The 27,343-nt window shown below is 36.9% G+C and overlaps 1 protein-coding gene across 4 annotated transcripts in view; it reads left to right on the forward strand.

Annotated features, from left to right (window-relative positions):
* Positions 1–27,343, forward strand: part of LOC131189686 (microphthalmia-associated transcription factor) — an 85,429-nt gene that overhangs the window by 35,373 nt on the left and 22,713 nt on the right. For 2 of the 4 annotated variants that reach the window (XM_058165973.1, XM_058165972.1), the window contains exons 2-4: positions 19,187–19,414; positions 23,639–23,725; positions 25,864–25,959. In XM_058165973.1, coding sequence (XP_058021956.1) covers positions 19,187–19,414; positions 23,639–23,725; positions 25,864–25,959 — 411 coding nt within the window. Of the gene's footprint in view, positions 1–17,650; positions 17,905–19,186; positions 19,415–23,638; positions 23,726–25,863; positions 25,960–27,343 lie in introns of those variants that run through there. The other 2 variants (XM_058165971.1, XM_058165970.1) reach the window with 2 other exon arrangements.

Below are 27,343 nucleotides of genomic sequence, written 5' to 3' on the forward strand. Positions count from 1 at the left end.
CATCAGTAGCCCAGAACAAAAAGAAAAAATAGACATGTTGGCTTCTAATAGTGAAATGCAGAGAGTGGCACATTGTCATTCCGTTTCACAGGCAGAAAAATACCTTGCAAAGAGGCTGCTTCTTATTTCTTAAGGAAGTCAGCTAGAGGATTCTGTACCATCTTGTACCAAAGGAAATTCATCAGATTTCTCCCACCCCTTAAATAAAACTGTACATGGCTGCAACTATGTAGAATTCCTTCTACCTCTCTCTTCCCGCTCCACACTTAAATATTTCCTGCGTTTTCATTTTCTTCTGTTGCGCTAGCTTCAATTTGAATTAATTAATCCTATTTGAAGCTAACACTATTTTTAATGAGAGGGTGCCCATTCATGCATGCAGTAATAATTCCTCAAATTAGCGATTCTGGTATGTTAGTATTAAATGCCTGACTTAAAATTAAACAATGGAAGTACTTTGGATTTCATTTAAAGGAATATCCCCACCTGTCTTATTTTCTGATTCATAACTAAGAAGATATCTAACATGCTTTACATCTAACATGCTTTATATTAAAAAAAGAGCACAAGTAGATAAGGGGTGAGATTTTTCTTCTGTGTGGGAGGTTCTTTTCAGTTAACTCCACTGAATGCCATTTTCTTATACTACTAGACTAAGGAGTCAAAAATCTATGTATTAATTAGACTTTCTTTAAGCTTTTTCTCACTCCCAAGCCAATTTACAAAGGAACATTATATTAAGATTGTAAGGCATTAAAGCAATAAAATAGCATATAAAATTAAGCAACATTAAAATTATAGCTCTGTGTATAGATATTGTGCCTTAAAATGACTTTTTTTAAAAAAAAACCAGCCTTCTAAAAGATAAGATGAGTCTATATGCAGTTTCATTCCAACCCACAATATTTCTGTATCAAAGCCTTTTACACTGACCTGAAGATTTAGTAGGTACACATGCCTTTCTTATGTGTCCCTTCAGATGTATTAGACTAATCTGCATAATTTCAGCACAGCAAAGCCAATGAATTATGGGAGCTGAAATCCAAAACATGTCTGGAAACCAGCTTGCACAGGGCTAATATCCAGTGTTTAGTTCTTATCTTTTAGGTTTTTTATAATTCTTATATTTTTAAGATAGTTAAGTCATCCAGAGTTACCTTGTGGTAATAAATTTTACAAATACATAAATAATCAAATAAACAAATAGCATAAGAAATATATAAACCTATCCTTCCACACATGTTCACATTGTAATAATAATAACAACAGACTTGGAAGGGACCTTGGAGCCCTTCTAGTCCAATCCCCTGCCCAGGCAGGAAACCCTACACCATCTCAGACAGATGGTTATCCAACATTTTCTTAAAAATTTCCAGTGTTGGGGCATTTACAACTTCAGCAAGCAAGTTGTTCCACTTATTAATTGTTCTAACTGTCAGGAAATTTCTCCTTAGTTCTTTCAATTTCACCTGTTAGTAGTGTCCAGCATAGCTGGAGAATGAGATGGAATTGTGAAGTTATCCAAAAGACCATAAAGCACCAGTTGCTTTCCTGCTCCCAGTTTAAGCAGTCTATTTTTTAGCTGAAATTAATTAAAAAGGAAGCGTAGTTTTCTTCCTCTTAGATTTATACTATCAAACATGATCTTCTCCCTTAAAACATTTTCCCAATCTTCTTTGAGTAGTACTTCAGTTTTTGCAAATATGATTATATTATATCTTTTCTAGAAGAGAAGAGATAATTACTAAACCTATTTTGTTTAAAATATTGATTTGTAGAATTGACTGCCTGGGTGTACATAGAAATCATTCTGAGGAATATGAAAATTGCCCTGCGTGCTTCAGTAACTATTGTCATTTACTGGGTATGAAAATACAGTTATTTCATTTCTTTGTGTGCAAGAGGTCAACTCTCATGATAAGAGCTCTTTCAACTTCATGTGGGATTCTGAGGAAATGGAATAACAGCATAGGCCAGTGATGGTGAACCTGTTCGGCACCAAGTGCCGAAAAGGTCACGTGGAAACGTTGTGCATGCAGGCTCATCGGCACCGTGCTCTGGAAAAGCCAAACTTCCAGATTCTAGCAGGCATGCACGCCTGACGATCAGCCGGCCAGCACACAGGATTGTTTTCAGCAATGCTGCACACACAATGTGATCGCGCTCTGGAAAAGCTGAACTTCCAGGTCTGGCATGCATGCGCACCCGACAATCAGCTGGCTGCCGCACATGCACACACTGGGTTTCCGCACTGCCATCTGTCCAAAGGACACCTGATCATCACATGCACATGCGCTCCAGAAACCCAGAAGACAAAGAGGCAAGGCCGCACATGCCGGGCAACATGGCTTTGCTTGCCACTTTGGGCCCGCGTGTCATAGGTTCGCCATCATGGGCAGATTATTTATCCATTTGATTAGACTTTATATAGTGCTGATTATTGAGGATTGAATAGATATCAATGGTTTTTCAAGTTTTGTTGAATTGAATAGATGTTATTTCACCTCACAATTTGTTCACTACTACTTCTGCCATCTATTTGGGCAAAAGTTTTCCTTACAACAGATTCGGATATTCAGAATGAGAGCAAGAAAACTTTGTTTCATAGTCTTCACAATGCTATCATATAATCAGAAATGGTATTACATTGTTGTAATATCTGAATATTCTTGTTTTTTCTTTGATTCTGTTCTATCTTTATTAAAATGTACTGTTGTTTTCAACTGTATGATCTTGGTGAGCAGAGAGATATTACAAATATTCTATTATAGTATTGGTGTTTTTGATCCCTGATTAGCTGAATTCGTCTTAGGTAGAAGAGCAGAGATCAGAGTGCACTGTAGAAAGTTAGTACCCACCCCTCTCCCAGAAGAATGAAGTATTTTGAGAAATATTTAAAAAAGGCAGAATATTATATTTCCCTAGATGGGAAATTGAGAAACATGTTTTTTAGAGGGAGAAAGCAGCCTCCATCTTTCTTAATAGCCCTCAGCAGATGCCAGCACTTAAGAGATAAAGAGCTTATTGAAAGAAGCCAAGTATTTAGGTTCATAGGTAAAACGCTATTCATAGGTAAAAATTCCCTATAGCAAGGTCTAAACAAAGGTAGGATTAGCCCTCTGCCACAATAGAAATTGCCCAATGCCCCTTCATTGCATCAGCAGTCCAAACTTCAACTAAACCTAGCTCAGACAAACATGACCATTACATAGCCCCATGGGAGCCTGACAACAGCCACTATAATACATGTTCTTGTACAGGAACAGGAAGCTCAAGTGCAAAGCCCAAGAGAAGGTATAAAAATCCCTCCCTCTCAATTCCATGTTATCGGCTGCCCATTCTGCTCCACCATTAAATGATCTTTCCAATCAGCCTCCAGCCTCCATTTTGCCTCCACTGCCTTTCTCCCAGCTTGAAACTGAACCAGACAGATATTTCTTCCAACAGTACCATACTTATAGCTCCTTCTGAGAAATGAATATGTTCCCCATCTTTCTGGAGAAGGATTCATTAAAATAAATATAATATCTTCTGTGATCAACAAACACTTAAAAAAAAACCAGAGAAAGCAGAAGTCCTTTCCTGAACTTCAGCCATTAGTTCATGAGATTTCTGTTGAATAAGAGGACCCTGTATAACACTGACATTTTAAAAGAATGTTTTAAAAGAATGTTTCTAAACTGTTTTTCTAAAAAAAAATTACAAAGATAGTGTACAAGTTTCCAGAGCAGTAAAACACTAGCTACATTGTAAAGTATAAAAACTGTGATGTGCTTGTAAAACAACATGGGTAGGAACTTTATAGCATTTTTAAAGCTAAATTAAACTTGGATCAGGATGTGTTTCGGAACAGAAAGACTGAATCATTCTTTTCAATCAGTTGGCTTTCTGAAATTATATTCAGCCTTAAAGCTATGTTATCCTTTGCACTGTGGATCAATTTGAAGCGAACATTTTTTAAACACTGCTTTTTTAGGCTTCCTGATCATCCTTCACAAAGGGCATACTGTAAAGAATAAGGTCAGGCTTTAAAAAGGAATATTTTGACACCCTAAAAATGGGGCGGGGGAAGAAACATTTTTAATAAGCTTTCAAAAATCACTATCAGTTGTATCAGATGAAAGGCCAGTGAAACTTCTTGCTGCATAAATGAATAAATGATTTCAGACATATTTACATCAGCTCCACTTGGTCCTATTAGGTTTGTGTGTGTGCATGCACCTTCAAGACAGTGTTGACTCTTGGCAACTGCCTGAACTAATCTCTACAGTTTTTTGGCAGTATTGTTGAAAGTGATATGCTCTTTCTTCCTTTCTAGGGCTGGGCCAAAGTCATCTAGCTGGCTACGTGCTTCATGTGGGACGAGAATTCATAGTCTCCCAGTTTCTAACCTGATATCTTAACCGAGGGGTGTCAAACTCAATTTTATTGAGGGCTGCATCAGGGCTATGGTTGACCTCAGGGGAGCGGCTGGGTGGGTGTGGCCAACTGGGTGGGTTTGGCCAGTTTGACACTATTCACTGGGTGTGGCCAACTGGGTGGGTGTGGCCAGCTTGACGCCACTCCCAAACTGCTGGCATGTTTCCTCTTCGCACTGCGTCAACTGGGCCGAAGCCATGCTGGCCTGATGTTTCCTCTTCGCACTGCGTCGACTGGGCCGAAGCCATGCTGGCCCGATGTTTTCTCTTTGCACTGGGTAGACCAGGCCGAAGCCACACTAGCCCGATGTTTCCTCTTCACATTGGGTAGACCAGGCTGAAGCGATGTGGGCCAGACCCTTACATTTTCCAGGATGGTCCCGCAGGCTGGATCTGATCACATCGCTGGCTCGATCCAGCCCTTGGGCCTTGTTTTTGACACCCCTCTCTTAACCACTATACTAAGCTGGCTTTCTTGTTCCTCTTAGTGACATGAAGAAAATGTTAGCTTTCAATGAAAAAAGTACTTTCCTCCCTGTACAAGTAGTCCTCAACATACAATGGTTCATTTAGTGACCGTTCAAAGTTACAATATCGCTGGCAAAAGTGATTTATGACCGTTTTTCACACTTATGATCATTGCAATATCCCCATAATCACGTGATCAAAATTTGGATGCTGAGCAACTGCCTCATATTTATGACGGTTGGAGTGTCCCGGGATCATATGATTCCCGTTTGCAACCTTCTGTCAAACAAACTCAATGGGGAAGTGAGATTCTCTTAACAACCCTAATTCTAACTTAAACACTGCAGTGATTCACTTAACAACTGTGGCAAGAAAGGTCGTAAAATGGGGCAAAATTCACTTAAGAACTGTCCCACTTAGCAACAGAAATTTTGGATTCAATTATGGTCATACGTCGAGGATTACCTGCAGTCATAAGCTGTAGGTGTGCATGACATGAGGACAAAATTGTAGAGCATATACTTGAAGCTTACATCATAGAAATCTCCATCTTCATTCCCATCAGTTGGCTTTCTGAAATTATATTCAGCCTTAAAGCTATGTTATCCTTTGCACTGTGGATCAATTTGAAGCGAACATTTTTTAAACACTGCTTTTTTAGGCTTCCTGATCATCCTTCACAAAGGGCATACTGTAAAGAATAAGGTCAGGCTTTAAAAAGGAATATTTTGACACCCTAAAAATGGGGCGGGGGAAGAAACATTTTTAATAAGCTTTCAAAAATCACTATCAGTTTTATCAGATGAAAGGCCAGTGAAACTTCTTGCTGCATAAATGAATAAATGATTTCAGACATATTTACATCAGCTCCACTTGGTCCTATTAGGTTTGTGTGTGTGCATGCACCTTCAAGACAGTGTTGACTCTTGGCAACTGCCTGAACTAATCTCTACAGTTTTTTGGCAGTATTGTTGAAAGTGATATGCTCTTTCTTCCTTTCTAGGGCTGGGCCAAAGTCATCTAGCTGGCTACATGCTTCATGTGGGACGAGAATTCATAGTCTCCCAGTTTCTAACCTGATGTCTTAACCGAGGGGTGTCAAACTCAATTTTATTGAGGGCTGCATCAGAGCTATGGTTGACCTCAGGGGGGGGGGGGAGCGGCTGGGTGGGTGTGGCCAACTGGGTGGGTTTGGCCAGTTTGACACTATTCACTGGGTGTGGCCAACTGGGTGGGTGTGGCCAGCTTGACGCCACTCCCCAAACTGCTGGCATGTTTCCTCTTCGCACTGCGTCAACTGGGCCGAAGCCATGCTGGCCTGATGTTTCCTCTTCGCACTGCGTCGACTGGGCCGAAGCCATGCTGGCCCGATGTTTTCTCTTTGCACTGGGTAGACCAGGCCGAAGCCACACTAGCCCGATGTTTCCTCTTCACATTGGGTAGACCAGGCTGAAGCGATGTGGGCCAGACCCTTACATTTTCCAGGATGGTCCCGCAGGCTGGATCTGATCACATCGCTGGCTCGATCCAGCCCTTGGGCCTTGTTTTTGACACCCCTCTCTTAACCACTATACTAAGCTGGCTTTCTTGTTCCTCTTAGTGACATGAAGAAAATGTTAGCTTTCAATGAAAAAAGTACTTTCCTCCCTGTACAAGTAGTCCTCAACATACAATGGTTCATTTAGTGACCGTTCAAAGTTACAATATCGCTGGCAAAAGTGATTTATGACCGTTTTTCACACTTATGATCATTGCAATATCCCCATAATCACGTGATCAAAATTTGGATGCTGAGCAACTGCCTCATATTTATGACGGTTGGAGTGTCCCGGGATCATATGATTCCCGTTTGCAACCTTCTGTCAAACAAACTCAATGGGGAAGTGAGATTCTCTTAACAACCCTAATTCTAACTTAAACACTGCAGTGATTCACTTAACAACTGTGGCAAGAAAGGTCGTAAAATGGGGCAAAATTCACTTAAGAACTGTCCCACTTAGCAACAGAAATTTTGGATTCAATTATGGTCATACGTCGAGGATTACCTGCAGTCATAAGCTGTAGGTGTGCATGACATGAGGACAAAATTGTAGAGCATATACTTGAAGCTTACATCATAGAAATCTCCATCTTCATTCCCATCTTCATCTCTGACAGTATATGCCTGAATCATATGCTGGATTATAGTGCAAAATAAATATGGTAAATTTCCATTGTTTTAAATGGGGATAGTTTTACTTTGTATCACCAATTCTGGCATCTGGGTTCTCCAATAGTGTTGTACTAGCAATGAAGAATGCCTTACTAGAAAGAATTTTCTAGTATAATTTTCATCAAATCACAGCAGCGCAAGGAATTTTGATAAAGCCCTAAAGCATTTTGGGAAGTGCCTGTGCCATTTAGGTATAATTTATTCCCTTTTGTCTATTATATGCCCAAACTGCCATGTCTTCTGAAACAATTGTATAATATAGCAAAAAGGTGGATGAGAAGGTTTTTTATGAAGGTGACTGGAAAATCGTATATTTAGTGCTTGATCATCTTCTTCAGACGTATCAGAAGCTATTTTATTATAGTTTGGTAAAGTTCAATACGCACATAAATAACAGCATAGCTTATTTAAACAGAGAAATAAAACCAATCTATTCAGCACAATATCAATTTACCTTACCATATGATTCTTAAAGTGCCTTTTTTTTTCAGAAAAGGTAGCATCCAATAAAATATTAATAAAATGATAAATAATCTTTTAAAAATGATTTCTGGTGGTAAATAGTTGTACTCAATGAATGATTGACTTTGGCTGGCTTTATTTTTACCATAAACTGTGACGCTTAATAGCTATGAGGGATTTAAATGGCACAAAATACTTTTGAATTAACAGAATCTCTCATTCTTTGCCAAATTATCCGTGTGGCAACTTAACATTGCTGCAAAAGCATGTAGCATGAAAAAAATGGTCATACTTGTAAAACAAGTGTTCTTTTGTGTTGTGGAAAGAGCTAGCAAGTTTAAAAAAATCTGTTTTAATAATATAACAGCATCCTTTAATATTTAAATGTGCAACAACAATTTTGGTTTTGGACATCTACCTGTTTCAAGTCAGTATCCCAAAGTTAAATTTGTTGTTACGTGATGCTTCAAATTTTAATGGCCTTTTTATTGCCAGTTTTGTACGGCCAAATCTTAATACATATTTAATAAAGAAGTTCCAAGCAAACTCAGCTTTATCTATGCAACCAATTACAACTTTATTTACAAACAATACTGTAGATACAGGAATTTAACCTCTGTGTCAGTAGAAGAAAGTGCATCTTGAAAGTATTATTTTCAGAGCAGGGTTCAAACGAACTGTATTCTTTTTACAACCATTTTAAGAAGATTGGGTAACCTGCTGTTGAATAATTGGGTGTTTTCAAAAGGACAAAAAGATTAAATCAGGTAAACCCAAAAGCTTAAGAAAAAACATGGCTGATTTTAAATGAATATTTATAGTGAGCCAGAACTATGTGTACTACTGTACGTTTTTGATGTGTACTATGTGTACTATGTGTACTATGTGTACTATGTGTACTATGTGTACTATGTGTACTATGTGTACTACTGTACGCTTTTGACTCAGTAGTACACGATAAACTTCTCCTTAAACTAACATCCTATGGCATCTCAGGACCCCTCCACAAATGGATATCTGCTTTTCTGTCTAACAGACAACAAGTGGTCAAAATTGGCAATGCTTTATCAAATCCTGTTCCTGTCAAGAGTGGCGTTCCTCAAGGCAGCGTCCTTGGACCAACACTCTTTATTCTATACATTAATGATCTTTGTGACCATATCTCAAGTAATTGTGTTCTCTTTGCTGACGATGTCAAACTATTTAACACCACAGACAACACTTCTATCATTCAAAACGACCTTGACCATCTAACCGCTTGGTCTAAAAATTGGCAGCTCCAAATTTCAACCAGCAAATGCTCAGTCTTACATATAGGAAAAAGAACCCTAAAACTAAGTACATACTAGATGGACATTACCTTACAGACGACCCCATCCCGTTAAAGACCTTGGAGTTTTCATGTCAAATGATCTAAGTGCCAAAGCCCACTGCAACTACATAGCAAAAAGCTCTAAGAGTTGTAAACCTAATTTTGCGTAGCTTCTTTTCCAAAACACCACACTACTAACCAGAGCATATAAAACATTTGCTAGACCAATTCTAGAATACAGCTCACCTGTTTGGAACCCTCACCACATCTCTGACATCAATACAATTGAACGTGTCCAGAAATATTTTACAAGAAGAGTTCTCCATTCCTCTGAAAACAACAAAATACCTTATCCCACCAGACTTGAAATCCTAGGCTTAGAAAACCTGGAACTCCCTCGCCTTGACAAGACCTAAGTTTAACTCACAGAATCATCTATTGTAATGTCCTTCCTGTCAAAGACTACTTCAGCTTTAATTGCAATAATACAAGGGCAACCAATAGATTTAAACTTAATGTAAACCGCTTTAATCTAGATTGCAGAAAATATGACTTCTGCAACAGAATCATCAGTGCTTGGAATACTTTACCTGACTCTGTGGTCTCTTCCCATAATCCTAATAGCTTTAACCAAAAACTTTCTACTATTGACCTCACCCCATTCCTAAGAGGACCATAAGGGGCGTGCATAAGCGCACAAACGTGCCTACCGTTCCTGTCCTATTGTTTTTCTTTTCTTCTTCCTATATATGTTTATATGTGTATATACTATATAATCTTTTTGTATGATGTTGTGACAAATAAATAAATAAATAAAAATAAATAAATCTAATTTACATTTTTTTAAAAAAATTTGCCTTGAGGGAGGGATAGACAAATATTCCTTTACTTATTGATTGTGTGTGTGTGTGTGTGTGTAGTAGTAGTAGTAATAATAATAATAATAATAATAATAATAATAATAATAATAATAATAATAATAATAATAATAATAATAATATCATCAGAGTTGGAAGGGACTTTGGAGGTCTTCTAGTCCAACCCCCTGCCCAGGCAGGAAACCCTACACCATTTCAAACAAATGGCTATCCAACATTTTCTTAAAAATTTCCAGTGTTGGAGCATTTACAACTTCTGCAGGCAAGTTGTTCCACTGATTAATTGTTCTAACTGTCAGGAAATTTCTCCTTAGTTCTAAGTTGCTTCTCTCCTTGATTAGTTTCCACCCATTGCTTCTTGTTCTGCCCTCAGGTGCTTTGGAGAATAGTTTGACTCCCTCTTCTTTGTGGCAACCCCTGAGATATTGGAACACTGCTATCATGTCTCCCCTAGTCCTTCTTTAAACTAGGCATACCGAGTTCCTGCAATCATTTTTCATATGTTTTAGCCTCCAGTCCCCTAATCATATCTGTTGCTCTTCTCTGCACTCTTTCTAGAGTCTCAACATCCTTTTTACATCATGGCGACCAAAACTGAATGCAATATTCCAAGTGTGGCCTTACCAAGGCATTATAAAGTGGTATTAACACTTCACGTGATCTTGATTCTATCCCTCTGTTTATGCAGCCCAGAACTGTGTTGGCTTTTTTGGCAGCTGCTGCACACTGCTGGCTCATATCTAAATGGTTGTCCACTAGGACTCCAAGATCCTTCTCACAGTTACTACTATTGAGCAAGGTACCACATATCAGGTACCTGTGCATTTTTTTTTTTGGCCTAAATGTAGAACCTTACTTTTTTCACTGTTGAATTTCATTTTGTTAGATAGTGCCCAATGTTCAGGTCTGTCAAGATCTTTCTGTATCTTAAGCCTATCTTCTGGAGTGTTGGCTATTCCTGCCAGCTTGGTGTCATCTGCAAATTTGATGAGTTCCGCATCTATCCCCTCGTCCAAGTCATTGATGAAGATGTTGAAGAGTACTGGGCCTAAAGAGTACTTGGGGTTCTCCACTGTATACTTGGGATACTCCACTGCATACTTCCCTCCATGTGGATGTAGTTCCATTGAGGACTATACGTTGAGTGCTGTTGGTCAGCCAGTTACGAATCCATCTGGTGGTGGTACTGTCTAACCCACATTTTTCTACTTTATCTAGTAGTAGGTTCTGGTCTACTTTATCATAGGATTTATCAATTTAAGAAGACAACAACCCACCCAATTATTATTAAAAAAAATAACAATTTATATTTAGTGGTGTATTTGGCAAACAAATCATTGCCTCATCCAACATTGTCATCTTTGTTTACAAACTGTTTTTCGGACTGAATGAGTCTCTTCTACTTTCTGGGGGGAATACAAGTTATGAGTGCCGATAGCTCTGGTGCTTTGCTTAGAAATATACTCAACTGTCCAGAAAAAGGACAAAGTTAAAGTTGGAAAAATCCTATAGGAGATGTTTGGACTCAATGGTGGTTATCGTCTGGTAAATTGCTACTAACGACTTGTCTCCCATGGTAGACATTTTGTAAATGGACAAGATCCCATGGTAGCCATTTTAGTAAAACACACACAACTCAGCACAACTGAACATTTTTCCTGTACCCTTAAATAATACGATGCATAAATATTTGGAAGAAAAGCATCTAGAATACAAATGTAAAGGAAGGATGTACTATTTTTTCCCCATTTGATTGCTCTCTCTCAGATGCTTTGCTTTCCAGACTTGTCTTTCAAGAATAAGCTTGCGTAGTCCTCGACTTACCACAATTGAGCCCAAAATTTCTATTGCTAAGTAAAACTTTAATTGAGTTTGCCCCATGTTATGACCTTTCTTGCCACAGTTGTTAAGTGAATCACTGTAGCTGTTACATTAATCAAATTATTGTTAAGTAAATCTGGCTTCTCCATTAATTTTTCTTGTCAGAAGGTCGCGAAAGGTGATCACGTGATCCTGGGACATTGCAGCTGTCATAAATATGTGCCAATTGCCAAGCATCTGAATTTTGATCACATGATCATGGGGAGTTTAAAACGGTTGTGTGAAAAACATGACGCAAAACTTAAAAAAAAAGATATTCAGCTTGAATGATCCTAAAGTGTTATGATACATTGTATATGCTCCAATTCTATTTAGCAATAACAATAGTACTTAGACTTATATACCGCTTCATAGTGCTTTTACAGCCCTCTCTAAGTGGTTTACAGAGTCAGCCTATTGCCCCCAACAATCTGGGTCCTCATTTTACCCACCTCGGAAGGATGGAAGGCTGGCTCAACCTTGAGCCTGGTGATATTTGGACTGCTGAACTACAGCTAGCAGTCAGCTGAAGTAGCCTGCAGTACTGCACTCTAATCACTGCACCACTGCTCTATTTGTTTGTAAAGAGCTGTTCAAGTTGCTTGAAATATGTGATCCATATTTTTCTTTTCTATTTTCCCCCATTAGTAAGCATATTAAAAGAATCTTAATGGGTATGGTACAAATGGAAGGACAGAGCATTGAGAGCTTTCCTTAAAACTGACTCTCTAATGCCACCTTTATGATATATGCTATTTACATACAAACTGCCATCTTCAAACTTCAATCCCACATTGAACAAGAGGATGAGAAAATAACAGTGACTTAATTTCCTTTCAATTGTCTCTTCTTGTGTGGCTGGAATTGGTTTGTTGCTCATTTGTGCAGTCATTGGTGATTCTTTGTGATCCAATGGACATCAGTTTATGGGATTGCCGCTTCCTTAACTTGTCTTATTTATTTTTTTATTTACATTTATATCCCGCCCTTCTCCGAAGACTCAGGGTGGCTTACAGTCTCATTCTATTTGTATATTTATATACAAAGTCAACTTATTGCCCCCCCAACAATCTGGGTCCTAATTTTACCTACCTTATAAAGGATGGAAGGCTGAGTCATCCTTGGGCCTGGTGGGACTAGAACCTGCAGTAATTGCAAGCAGCTGTGTTTAATAACAGGCTTCTTACAGCCTGAGCCACACCGCGGCCCAACTTGTTGTAAAGACATACTTTTATGGCATCTGTGATAGTATCTCATCACTTTGCGTTCTGCTGACATCTCTTTTACATTTACATTCTTTTCAAGCATCAGGAAAAACTTGTCTATAACTATTGCTCACATTCTCCAGTAGAGATTTTCAACTGTCTTATAAAAGTGATATAGGATCACACAGAATGAAGGACATTTTTTTAGGTATTTGGGAGACTACAAGCTATGCACTGTCCTGTTAACTTGGAAATGCCTTAGATTGCTGTGTGAGGTCTTGATGCCTTAGTACAAGTGTGTCAAACTCACATTGTCACATTTTTGTCACGTGACATACTCAATTTTACTATGTTTTTTGCAGTGAGCATAACTAAGCAAAAGTGCTGGTCACAAATGTAAACGTAGCAGTTGCAAGTGCAAATGCTGTGGTCATTAAGCACATGCCACAGTCATAAGTGTGAACCCACTGTTTGCTATAGGTATGGTTTTGCCAAAAACCAGAAGTGTCAATTTTTACCAAACCATTGTAAAATGCAATCACATGATCATGGGATGCTGCAAATGGTTGTAAATGCAGCCATGTTGCTAAGCGCCAAACCAGGGGGAGGCCATTGGAACTTTGGGTGAGGGTCAAGGTTGAAATCCAGCAGGTTCTGACAGGTTCGGGATAACCAGTAGCAGAAATTTTGAGCAGTTCAGAGAACCGGCAAATACCACCTCTGGCTGGCCCCAGAGTAAGGTGGGAATGGAGATTTTACAGTATCCTTCCCCTGCCATGCTCACCAAGCCACACCACGTCTACCAAGCCACAGAACCAGTAGTAAAAAAATTTGGATCTCACCACTGCTGAGGGTTGTTAAGTCTTCTTTTTCTGATAGGTCATAAGTTCCATTGGTCATAAGTCAAAGCACCCATACTTAAGAAGCAGACAGGAATTTTGAATTTTGTAAAATTATGTGAATATCTGCAGATTGAAAATACCCAGTCTTTAATATGGTGATAATCTGTTCCTAACATTATGTTGTGGTGTTGTTGTTTTGTAAAACAAGGACTAAACTTAAAAGTCCCAAGTAGCCTCTGAAACAATTTTCAATTATTGTACTATTGTAGGTTGGTACAATTTGTATTTTGGCCTTGCTGATTGTTAAAATCTTTTTTAAAAACTTTTAATTTTTGATCCCATGACATTTTAAAACAAAAGTTCCATTGAAATGAGAGTAAAAGCTAAAAAAAGTATTTGATTTTTATGATTATAAATCTCAGTCCCTAAGGCAACATTATAGGAACAAAAGTTCGTTTTTCTAAACTTCCTCCGCTTTGAACAGTAACTGTCTTACTTGAAGTATGATATGATTCTTTGCTTACTGCTGTTAGCTGAATGACATGAAGAAACTTGGCTGGGATTTAAAAGTGACATTTTTCTTTATAAGGTTTTCTTAGCTTAATAAATTAAAGTTCGTGTTCGTTTTTCTAAATGGGGTCATTTATGATTTTATACTAAGTACAAACAGAATGTCACATGCTAATTGAAAATTATAAGGTTATTTTTAAATAGGGTTGGGTTTCTAGGACTAGAAAAGAGTTTAGAATTATTAATAATGTTAGTAAATTAATTTGCTCTGAATAAAATACAAATATCCTTTCTGAACATGGGGACAAAATGAATCGACTTTTTCTAGTACAGCGTATTTTGTACTAATATTGAAATATTTTTCAGAGCTTGGCAATGTAAATAGATGAATTGAGATATTACTATCCTAACTTTATAAGTACACCATTATTAGAACTTTGGGTGGATTTGTTCTTACAAATTTCAAAAGGAATTGAAACCAGCAAATGCATGATGTGTATTTCTTCATCAGGAGGGCTAATCCAGCATGCAAATATATAGTTGTTTGTAATTTTAAAAGAAAACAAAATAGCGATATTAAAAATAGAAGCAAAAAGAAGTTAGATTTTTATGTCTTATTTTTGCATTTATTTGCTTATTATAGATCCAATTCTTGAGTTTCCTAAGACTACAGGTAGTCCTTGACTTATAACCACAATTGATCCTAAAATTTCTGTTGCAAAACAATTGTGAGTTTTACGACCTTTCTTGCCACAGCTGTTAAGTGAATCACTGAAGTAGTTAAATTAGTAACACGGTTCATAAGTAAATCTGGCTTCCCCATTGACTTTGCTTGTCAGAAGGTCGCAAACGGTGATCACATGACCTCTGGACGCTGCAACCATCACATATACCTGCCAATTCCCTAGCACTCGAAATTTGATCACATGACCAAGGGGATGTTGCAACGGTCGTGTTAAAAACAGTCATAAGTCACTTTTTCAGCGCTGTTGTAACTTTGAACTGTCACTAAATAAATGGTTTCAAGTCAAGGACTACCTGTAGTCAATATCAAGTTCCTTCCCAGAATGAAAGAAATCACTTTGCATCTTAACAAGACAGGACAACTTCAAAATTCTTAAAATATGGTGATTTCATTTGAAAAAGCTCCAAAAATTTCCTCAAAAAAACCTCTGTGTTTAAACGGATGAAATTTTAGTTGATGATGTTTTAACTGGTCGAAGCTGACTTTTATTGAGAAGAGTACTATGTTTTGGATGAGAATTAATTTAGAAAGTAGAGAAATTTTCATAAGCCATTATAGATATGCTCTATAGGCATTGCACTTGTGCCGCACATATCTGGAAGTTAACAATTTAATACCGCTTCACAGTGCTTTTCAACCCTCTCTAATAGTCAGCATATTGCCCCCAACAATCTGGGTCCTCATTTTACCAATCTTGGAAGAATGGAAGGCTGAATCCACCTTGAGCTGGTGAGACTCAAACTGCCAGCAACTGGCAGTTAGCAGAAGTAGCCTGTGCCATCACAGCTCTTTAATGATGGCAATGTAGAAATTTACCACTAGAATTGCTGCTGCTGCTAGTACCACTACCAGTAGTAGTAAATTTTAATAGAAGCTGTTGTATGCTGTGAACACCTATCTCCCTAGTTTGATGGGAATGATGGAAAAGGGAAAAAAGAAGAGGACTTATAGCAAGATAGAAGGACCCAGTTATAGTGGTACTGGGTGCACTGTTAGAAGTCCTAGAGGACAAGGTTTGGGGCAGATCATCTTTTGTTGACTTCCCTCAACCTGATATCCTTTAGACATATTAAAACCTCAGTTTTTGTATCTCATAGCAAGCATTGTCTGCAGCAGTTATTTTGGGACTATAAATTTATAGACTTTGGTGTAAATTGAAGTTGGGTTGGATGTACTTAAAGAATCCTTAAGCATTCGTTTCCAAGATGGTAGGCAAGGCAGAACATATATCTTGGTAGTCTTGATTTACAACTATAATTGGGACCAGAATTTCTATTGTTAAGCAAGGCAGTTTAGTGATTCATGCCTGTTATTGAAACCTTTTTTTTTTTTTGCTGTTGTTAAGTGACTCACTGCTATTTTTAAGTGAACTGCACCGTTATTAAGCAAATCTGGCTTCATCTATTACTTCCTCCATATGAATCGTGGTGGCACAGTGGTTAGAATGCAGTACTGCAGGCTACTTCTGCTGACTGCGGGCTACCTGCAATTTGGTAGATCGAATCTCACCAAGTTCAAGGTTGACTCAGCCTTCCATCCTTCCGAGGTGGGTAAAATGATTGATTCAGATTATTGGGGGCAATATGCTGACTCTGTAAACCGCTTAGAGCAGGGGTCTCCAACCTTGGTCCCTTTAAGACTTGTGGACTTCAACTCCCAGAGTCCCTCACCCAGCAAAGCTGGCTGAGGAACTCTGGGAGTGTAAGTCCACAAGTCTTAAAGGGATCAAGGTTGGAGACCCCTGGCTTAGAGAGGGCTGCAAAAGCACGGTGAAACAGTATAGAAGTCTAAGTGCTATTGCTACTTGGTTTGTTGGAAGCTGGCTGAGAAGATTGCAAATGACGATCGCACAATCTGGGAATGCTGCAACTATCATAAACATGCCAGTTGCCAGGTTTCTGAATTTTGATCCCATGATGTTGGGGATGGTCATAAGTACAAGGACTGGCTGAAAGTCACTTTTTTCTATGCCATTGTAGCTTTGAAAGATTGTGAAGTCAAGGAGTTACCCGTATGATGTATTGGGCAAAAGAGCTGGGTTCACAGAATTCACTAACTATGCTAACATAGAATTAAATAGCCAGTGGTTCCATGCACTTGAAGAGCCCAATCTGTGGCTCAGAGTATCAGAATGCCACATTAAGCTGTAACATGGTTTATGTGTTAGATCACATTTTATACTATTAAGGTTTGTTAATTCAAACAGAGATGTTAGCTTGTTGTGTGAAACAGCCCTTCAACTGTACAGAACACACATGAGGCAAGTAGTGTCCTACAAAGATGATGTCAGCCTTAATTTTAAGATGCAGTAGTGCATGGTAAGAGGCATAGCGCAGCCATGTTTTGAAGACAGTAAGCCATTGTGAGAACATGGAGGCTCTGATAACAGCCAGCATCCTCTCATCAAGAGATTGCAATATTTCCCCAACAGTAGAGAATAAGGCAAACAAATTGACCCAGTAGCTTTTCTGCAATGTCATCTTAACTGTGGGCCTAAAACAAGTAATCATACTACTAAAGAAAAATGTCATTGTTTGCTAGTATGACTGGAACGAAAGCTGAATAGTTATTTGGCCTGAAGCAAATAATCAATCTGACTTTGATAACCCATCACTTTAAAAGGGCCTTTTATGTTTGTGAAAAAAAATGTGACGTCAAAGCTGTGGAAAAAAAAATAGCACTAAAATTTCCAAGCTAAATTTACGTAGCTTCTCAAACACACAAACACATCTACACACAAATACAAAAAGGTTCCCTGTGCAAACCAATTTTTTTTACATGCATAGCAAATTAGTTTATGGTTATTAGAAGCCTGAGATGTAATGTCCAAGTTATTGTGCCATATTTGGAGAACTTGTTTATGCTTCATCCATCGTTGTGCCTTTGAACTGGTAGAACAGAAAATAAAATGAAAATTGTCCAACTAGTTGCCAGATATTCCTAGGACTATATAAATGCCATGCTGGAAATGCTTGAGTATAATCATTATCAGGTGAGTTTTTCTCTTTCTTTCTTTCTTTCTTTCTTTCTTTCTTTCTTTCTTTCTTTCTTTCTTTTGTTCTTTCTTTCTTTCTTTTTCTTTCTTTCTCTCTCTCTCTGTCACTGTGTTTCTCTCTCTCTGTGTGTCTCTCTTTCTTTCTGTTTCTTTCTCTCTTTCTCTCTCTCTCTCTCTCTCTCCTTTCCTTCCTTCCTTCCTTCCTTCCTTCTTTCCTTCCTTCCTTCCTTCCTTCCTTCCTTCCTTCCTTCCTTCTCCTACCCTCTCTCTCTTCATTCGTTCATTCTTTCCTTTTTTCTGTGTGCTTCAACCATTTTTCCACTTAAAGATACCTAAATCTATTTATTTCAACAGGACTAAAGGTACATGCATTTTCGCATACCTATCGTACAATGGAATTTAGAGAAGATTACAAGGGATATTTTCTTAATAAATATAGTAAATGTATTTGCAGTATGAATATTTGTAGAGAAGTGGAAAACACTGTTTTTAATATAGCATCATGTTTGTTTTTTTCATAGACTAGTTGAATGCCACAAAAGCAATTGAGTCAAATAAAACTATTTCAGAGTGATGAAAAACATAAAGTAAATGTTTAAGCATTGTATCTATAACGGTATACATTTTCAGGATTTTGAGAAAGTGTTTTCTTTTTTCTTTTTGTAACAGTAGCAAAGACATTTAAAAAGACTTCTGAATATCATTCTCTATTTTTATTTATTTATTCACATTTCTTATAACTGTTCAAGTCCAGAGGGCTCCAACAATTTTAAAATGCAGCAATTATTTGCATGCATTTTATGAAGTGTATGTGTATCAACAGATTTTATTGAGAAAATGTATATTTTATACTTTTCTGGTAATTAGCTTATTATTTAAGTTTTATAAATTACTGATATTTAAGTATTGATCTGCAGGGTTCTGTCTGTTATATAATAATATACAATAATTCCTGACTTTTAAACAATGCATATACACTAATATACATGTTTTACTTCTACATGTAACTTTGTTTTCATGTGGGGAAAAAAATCAGTATTAGATAACTGATGGATAAATAGTTATTTTAATTGTATATATAATAGTTATTTTAATTGTATATATAATGTTTTATGTGCCTGTGAACCGCCCTGAGTCCTTCGGGAGATAGGGCGGTATACAAATTTGAATAATAAATAATAAATAAAATAATAATAAATTTTTATGGACACAATATTCAGAGCAATTCGGATTCCCAAGCACTGATGAGAAGCTGCCTCTTTTCTTTCTGTGTCCACAGGTGCAGACTCACCTGGAAAACCCCACCAAGTACCACATCCAACAAGCTCAACGGCAACAAGTCAAACAATACCTCTCAACTACGTTAGCAAATAAGCACAACAATCAGGCGTTAAGCTTACCTTGCCCAAATCAGCCCGTTGACCACGTTATGCCACCAGGCACTGGAAGCAGTGCACCCAACAGCCCTATGGCCATGCTTACATTGAACTCCAACTGTGAAAAAGAGGTAAGAGCAAATCTTGTCTTTGGCCTTTGATGCTTTAAAAGCTATGTTTCTCGTGCAGTCTCTTTTTCTTCAGGTTGTGAAAATACTTGATTGGTCTCACAGTCCTCTCTATATAGTCGGGAATAGATCTTTGGGCTGCTTATCCAACTTCTCTAAAAACAGAAACAGCAACTATAAATATTAATATGTCTAAATGAAAAATATGAACTATTTCGTAAGAGCAACTATAGGAATTCTGTCCCTATTTGAAATATAGATACCCCTAGATTGCACTTATACACACGCAAATCAAACATTATACTATTGGCTATTTTGCAGGTTCCCACATAAATCTTTTCATGGATTTTAGTTTTTCAGAACTCTTGCACACTGACTTGATCTTAGTTGAATTTTTCATTGCTAATTGACCACAGCCAATCAACTGTTAAACAAATTTTCCCTCCGTCCTTATAACCCATACACTTTGGGATTTCTGAAAACTCTTATTTAACTGCATGCAGAGACCCACGGGTGAATCCAATCTACATCTTTTTCCATATAATTTCAAAATTTATGCCTTTGTCAAATTTAGATACCACCCACTGACTCTGGGCAGTGTACAATTAAAAAATACAAAAGCCTAAAAAAACAAATAAAAATGCAATGCATCTATAAAAAGAGCCAATTAAAAGCACAAATAAAATAAGTTAAAAGATGGGGGCAGGTTCATTAAGGCACCAGCCATCACCAGGGTTGCGTGCTATTCATGCAAACTTGCCGGACCAGGACTTCAAACTCCTCCTTCAGAGGCCAGGAAAGTGAAGGCCTGCCTCACCCTGGAGGGAGGATATTCCAGAGGGTCCATAACATTCATTCTCTACCTGTCCAGGTGAGTGAATTGATTTGATAATCAATTGATTAGGGATAATCATCTTATCCCTAATCAGTAATTGATTAGGGATAAGATGATTCCTCAAGTAGCCTGGCTCAATACCATGAAGGACATTAAAGGTAAATTAACTTCTTGAATTAGATCTGGAAGCAAATTAGCATCCAGCATAGCTCCACAGCAAAGATGTTACATGCATCGTACTTGGGGAGCCCAAAATTGATCACATGATCATATTCTGTACTAGCAGAAGCTTCCAAATATTCTTCAAGGGTAGCCCCATGTACAGCACATTGCAATAGTCCATACAAGATATGACCGGGGCAAGGATCTCCTTCTTGGTGTAACTGGCGTACAACAAAAAAGCAGGCAACTTAGAGAATGCAGTTGGACACACAAGCAGCTTGAAAAATAGAAAACATAAAATTGATAATGCATGATTGACACAATAAGACACAATGAAAGTATTTTACATCAATATGGTATATGCCGGTGGCAAAAGAGAAAATAAAAATCAAATCCAACAGGAAAATGAGCAAGGAGTGAAAATAAAATAACCAATTTTAAAGTTTCTTTGGTGTAAATCTGGGCAATCTCATTAGTCCATCTCAATAAATGTATTGCACTATGAGAAGGCGTACGAAAAAGAGAAGTTTCTTACTGATGCCCTTCTGAACATTTATGAAAGCTTCCCTTTGAATCAGACCTTTAGTAGGTATGGACACAAAATACATAGGCTTATCACTATTGTTATTTTCAATCCAAATCAATTCACTCCTGGATGAAAGCCTTTTCACTGAAGGTTATAAACCATAATCTGGTCCAGTAAGGGTTGGTGGGTGTTTTAAAACATTTTTTTTTAATGTTGTTCGTTTTTTATTTCTCAGTTTGGGCTAAGGAGAATGACTGGCCCAATGTCATTGAACCACTTTTGGCTTAAAAGGTGCACTAGAATTTTGGTCTCACGGTTTCTAGTCCAGCACCTTAGCCACCCCACCAGATTGATATTCATTTTCTCTGTCTCTCTGTCTCTCTGTCTCTCTGTCTCTCTCTCTCACACACACACACACACACACACACTTTTTGGTTTTAAAACTTTATTAAATTTGAAAAAAGTATAAAATACCAAAAAAAAAAAAACCCAAAGAAAAGGAATTAAAAAGAGAAAATGTGATAAAAAGAAAATAGGGAATGCAAGGAACAACAAAAAGAAAAAAGCTATAAAAATGGAACTTTGGACTTTTTTTATATTTTTAGATAAAAATATAAATCAATGACTCTTTGAACTAGAATCTACCATAACAAACAATAGTTCTATCACCAAACTTACCTAAGCTTCAAATCCTAAAATTAAAATATCATATATATATTTTTCAGTTTCAATAAAAAAAATGGCTTCCAAGTAGAAATGAAGCTAGATAAGGTCTCTTCTTTAATCAAAGCAGTCAGTTTCACCATTTCTGCCCTCAGCTTCCATTCTTCCATTTTGGATATATGTGTGTCCTTTCATCTCTGCGTGTATAGAAGTCTTGGAGCTGTTGTTAGATACAGTATAAAACAAAATTCCAGCAGCTATTTTATTTCTTTATTTAGCTGTAAAATGTATTGTAAAAGAGAGTTCCCCAATCTTTTCAGCTTTGCAGACCGATGACGGGAAGGGGGGTGCGTTTGCGTGAGCAGGGGATGTATGCGCTCACTGCTTTTGCAAGTGGAGTGGGTGCGCACACACACTCGTCTGCTGCTCGCAGAGTGTGGATGATGCCTGTGGGCTCGCTTGCCTGTTCCGTGGGTTGGTTCCAAAAGGCTCAAGGCCGGTAGTGGGCCATGGCCAGGGGGTTGAGAACTTCAAAGTTGTAATCAATGAATATTTCAGTAAACAATAAAGGAACAAACTTAGACAAATTTCCTGTTATGAGAACCATTTAGCATAGGTAGGCAAACCTTTGGAGCTTAGGCAACATTGATACTTTTTAGTGAATTTTATGCATTCAACAAAATAGCTGTCTTTGCCAGTCAACGAACACCCATTTGAGTAATCAAACTAACCCCAGTATGTTCCTCGCTATCTTTTTATTTATTTATTTATTTATTTATTTATTTATTTATTTATTTATTTATTTATTTGTTTGTTTATTTATTTATTTTGTCACAACAATATATATATGAAGAAGAAAAAAGAAAAACAATAGGACAGGAACGGTAGGCACGTTTGTGCTCTTATGCACGCCCCTTATGGTCCTCTTAGGAATGGGGTAAGGTCAATATTATAAAGTTTTTGGTTAAAGCTTTTGGGATTATGGGAAGAGACCACAGAGTCAGGTAAAGTGTTCCAAGCACTGATGATTCTGTTACAGAAGTCATATTTTCTGCAATCTAGATTAAAGCGGTTAACATTAAGTTTAAATCTATTGGTTGCTCTTGTATTATTGCAATTAAAGCTGAAGTAGTCTTTAACAGGAAGGACATTACAATAGATGATTCTATGAGTTAAACTTAGGTCTTGTCGAAGGCGACGGAGTTCCAAGTTTTCTAAGCCTAGGATTTCAAGTCTGGTGGGATAAGGTATTTTGTTGTTTTCAGAGGAATAGAGAACTCTTCTTGTAAAATATTTCTGGACAGTTGATCTGTCTCTGATTTCTATCACAATTGATTTCTATCACAGTTGAGCTACTTCCATCACAAGAACCCTTGAACTGAGGAGAATTGAAGCACCAGTGTACGTTAAAAATAGGAGAGAGAAAAAAACCACTATTAGCTGCAGGAAACTCTGTGCCATAGGAGCAAATAAACATGATGTGACTTTTGAATTATGAATGTGCATAATTCTCCACTACAGGATGTGCCCTTGGTTGCTAGTGTAGTTGGATTTAATAGGGATTCAACCATGAATGGACAACAAGTCTGTTGGGGTATGGAACTCCATACTAGTGAAAACTATTGGGGAACAAGTTGTGAGGACCACCTGGTTTCACAGACTAATAAATAATCTTCCAGAATCATCTGGTTGACCACTGTGGGACCAAAAAAGCTAGTTTACATGGATCTTTCTAGGATTTTTTATATTTATTTGTTTGTAGAATCAAAGTGTTTTTTTAATTGTACCTTTTGAGTACAGCAAGTACTGTCATAAATGCTATTTATTTCATCGATCCACTACAGTATTTGCATCTCCTTAATTTTCATTATTAAAATCTGATGTATTTATTCTATTGTGACAGGATTAACTTTCTGTTCTGAAGACCTTTTGGCTATTTAAATATTAGTTAAATGATATTTTATTTACCCTGGTGTGGCACTCAATCCCATTCTGATCTTTTTGTTCTTACATTTGTTTTCTTTTTTTTTCATGGTTGCAGGGCTTTTATAAATTTGAAGAACAAAGCAACAGAGCCGAAAATGAATGCCAGTCTCTGAATACTCATTCTCGAGTGCAATGCATGCAGGTATGTATGCTTTGTATATCAGCTGATAGAATCTTTACCTGATTGTTAAGATCTCCAAGCCTATTTCAGATTTATTCATTTCAGGTCATTCATAGAAATAGAATAGAATAGAATAGAATAGAATAGAATAGAATAGAATAGAATAGAATAGAATAGAATAGAATAGAATTCTTTATTGGCCAAGTGTGACTGGACACACAAGGAATTTGTCTTAGGTGTATATGCTCTCAGTGTACATAAGGAGAATAAAATACATTCATTAAGAATAAAAAGATACAACACTTGGTGATAGTCAAGGTTACTAATAAGCTATCAAATCGTACTAGGAAACAAATAAAAACAATATAAATTGAAAGATACAAGAAACATGGTTATAGTAATAAGTGGGAAGAGAAGATTCATTCATTCCATTCATTCCATTCACTAGGCTACCTAAAATGCAGTTAGAAAGCAATTGAATAATTACACATTTGGAAATAGCATGTGTCCTACAGACCATGTTCCTGGTCAAAATAGCAGCCAGGCATTTCATGTGGCGTACGTGGTTATGCTTTTATCCAGTTAACAAATATTGGGCATAAAACAGCTAGAAAACTCAGAACAGTTAGAAATTACAAACAGTGGAAGAATTTGGATTGTGGCTTGAATTTTGTAGTCTTTCACTAGGACGTAAATCCCAGTAACTCAGTGGTCTTTGTTCTGATCAGATTACTTATTCATGGAGTTCTGTTCTAATTGTTAAATGCATTTGTGTTCTGTCAATAAAAGTTGCAAATGCATTTTTTAAATAGCCAAAAATAATTTGCTTTATAGGAATGCCAGATTATTCAAATCCCTAATATAATTTCTTTCGAGCAACAAAATCTTCAGACCACTCAATAAGAAAATAAGAGTTTCTGTCCATATTAAAACCCAGCTGTTATCGTTTGCAGTTTAAGGAATATTGGGATTAGTATCACTGGGAAGAGTATAGAGAAAACTCTTACTAAATATTAAAAATGTCCTCTGAGAAAATATGTTTGTAGTTATTTAAGAAGTTTTAGTATAACAAATGCATATAGTCATGTAATATTTGTACTAATTCCTTGTTTATCGGCTTTCAAGATATGAGCAATTGTCAGCACCAGGGATAGGAAATATCTATATATATTTCAAGATGTCTTACTGTAGTGCATTACTTTTGAGGATTTCATCTCTTGGTTCTAGGTTCCTACTAGATTCATATTACTTCTTTTGTTTCCTTACTTCCTCATCTGTGTGGCTGATTTGAGTATGTGTAACTAGTTAACTCAGGCATAATATAGCAGATATATTTTTGAAGCTGAAGCTGATTTTTCAAGTATTCTTTTCTCACTGATGTCCCCTTAACATAATATGATGCACAAGAGGTCTATAGCCAGTCGTAATGCTTACAGTAGGGCTCACGTAATCCTGAAATAGGAAATAGCTTTATTAAAAAGATAAAAAGATCTTTTCAAGATTAAAAAATTGTGCTCATAGAAGGTTTAGAGGTTCGGTGCCCTGGCTCCTAAATAAATAAATAGGGATATTTTTATTTATGGAATTTATATAACTTTCCAACTCAAATACAGGACTCTAGATAACTATCAATATTTTAAAAACAGAATAGAAACAATATTACAACATTATAAATAATATGATTAAGAGCTGAGAATCGGTAGAGGAATACCTCATGTCAGTAGTCCAAAACTGACAATTACAATGGAGCCCCAAATTTCCATTGTGCTAAGCAAGGCAGTTCTTAGGTGAGTTTTGCCCCCTTTTATGAACTTTCCTGTCACGGTTGTTAAACGACTCACTGCAGCTGTTAAGTTAGAAAATTTGGCTTCCCATTAACTTTGCTTGTTAGACGGCCGCAAAAGGTGATCACATGACCCTGGGACACTGCAATTGTCATAAATGCCTGCAGTTGCCAAGGATCTGATGTTTGATCACATGATTATGGGGATGCTGCAAAGGTCGTGAATGGTCATAGTTGCTTTTTATACATCCATTGTAGTTGAATAGTCACTATAAGTCGAGGACTACCTGTATATCCAGGAAGTCTTTCCTTTCTAAGTGTATGAACATTTTTTGTCCTAATTCAGATTTCTGATACTCCTTATCTCTTGTTACAGATGGATGATGTAATTGATGACATAATCAGTTTGGAATCAAGTTATAATGAAGAAATCTTTGGTTTGATGGATCCTGCTCTACAAATTGCAAATACGGTATTTGGTTTTGTGTTGTGACTTTTAGTTCTCACTCTTAGTACCTTTTTTTTTTTCATTAAAACATGTTTATTTATTCTTTTATCACCTAAGATAAAATGTAAAACAAAGAAAAGGAAGAAAAAGAAAAATCAATTAACACTAACAACAAGAAAATTCCATGTGTACAACCACCGTCATAATAAATACATTTAATATTAAACATAAAAAAATCCACCCCAGCTGAATACCGAAAGGTACATCAAAAATCTAATATATTCCCCTCCCCTTACATAATGGGACTATAATAGTTATAAATTTTTCCATCTATTTTTAACAAAAATTCTATATTATATGAACAACCATCCCTTATGTGGAAATCTATTTATCTAATAATCAAATCAACCCAACATCTGTCTTTTCATACGCATACGTCTATGTGTATGTATAAGTATACATATACAGTGCATACACACACACACACACACACACACACACACACACACATTTGTGTGTGTGTGTTTGTGTGTATGTTAAAACTAATCCTCAAATCCCTCTGTTAACCATCTGTCATTGTATTTAACACATAGGAAATCCACAAATGGATTTCAGTCTCTTACAAGCTTGTCTAATCCATTTTCTCTAATCAAAGCAGTTAATTTTGCTATCTCTGCTAATTCAGTCAGTTTTAAAATCCATTCTTCGCCAGCGGCATCCCCTTTTCCTTCTAATGCTTAGCATATGCAATTGTCACACCAGTCACCATGTAAATATCCCAAACCCTTTTTTTTCAGTTGATTTATTCATAATACCTAGAAGAAAAGCTTCAGGTTTCATTAATGTTTTTATTTTAAGTATTTTCTGTATTGTTAATATTATATTTACCCAATATAATTTAGCACAGGGGTCTCCAACCTTGGCCACTTTAAGACTTGTGGACTTCAACTCCCAGAATACTCCAGCCAGCTTTGCTTTGAAGTCCACAAGTCTTAAAGAGGCTAAGGTTGGAGACCCCTGATTTAGCATACTTACAAGTCGATCATATATTTTAGAATGCAGCTGGATTTTGGTTGCATTTCCAGCACTTATTGGAAATCCCTTTATACATTTTCGCCAGCCTATCTGAAGTCAAATACCAACAGTACATCATCATCTTAAATGTTTTCCTCCAGACTGTAGTTCAAAATGAATTTTTAACCATTGGTCCATACATTCTCCTATTGGTCTAGCATTGTATTGTGACCATTTTTCCCCACCCATTATACCATACAATTTTTAACAAGTTCATTTTCCAGATTCATCTTAAATAACATTTTATAAACTTTGGCAATCAGTTGGTCATCTCCACAACATAAAAACATATCCTGTTCAGATTTAACTAATGCTAGTACCAAACTTTTTTTAT

This window comes from Ahaetulla prasina, chromosome 2 (genome assembly GCF_028640845.1).
Source record: "Ahaetulla prasina isolate Xishuangbanna chromosome 2, ASM2864084v1, whole genome shotgun sequence".
In the NCBI taxonomy this organism is placed as follows: domain Eukaryota; kingdom Metazoa; phylum Chordata; class Lepidosauria; order Squamata; family Colubridae; genus Ahaetulla; species Ahaetulla prasina.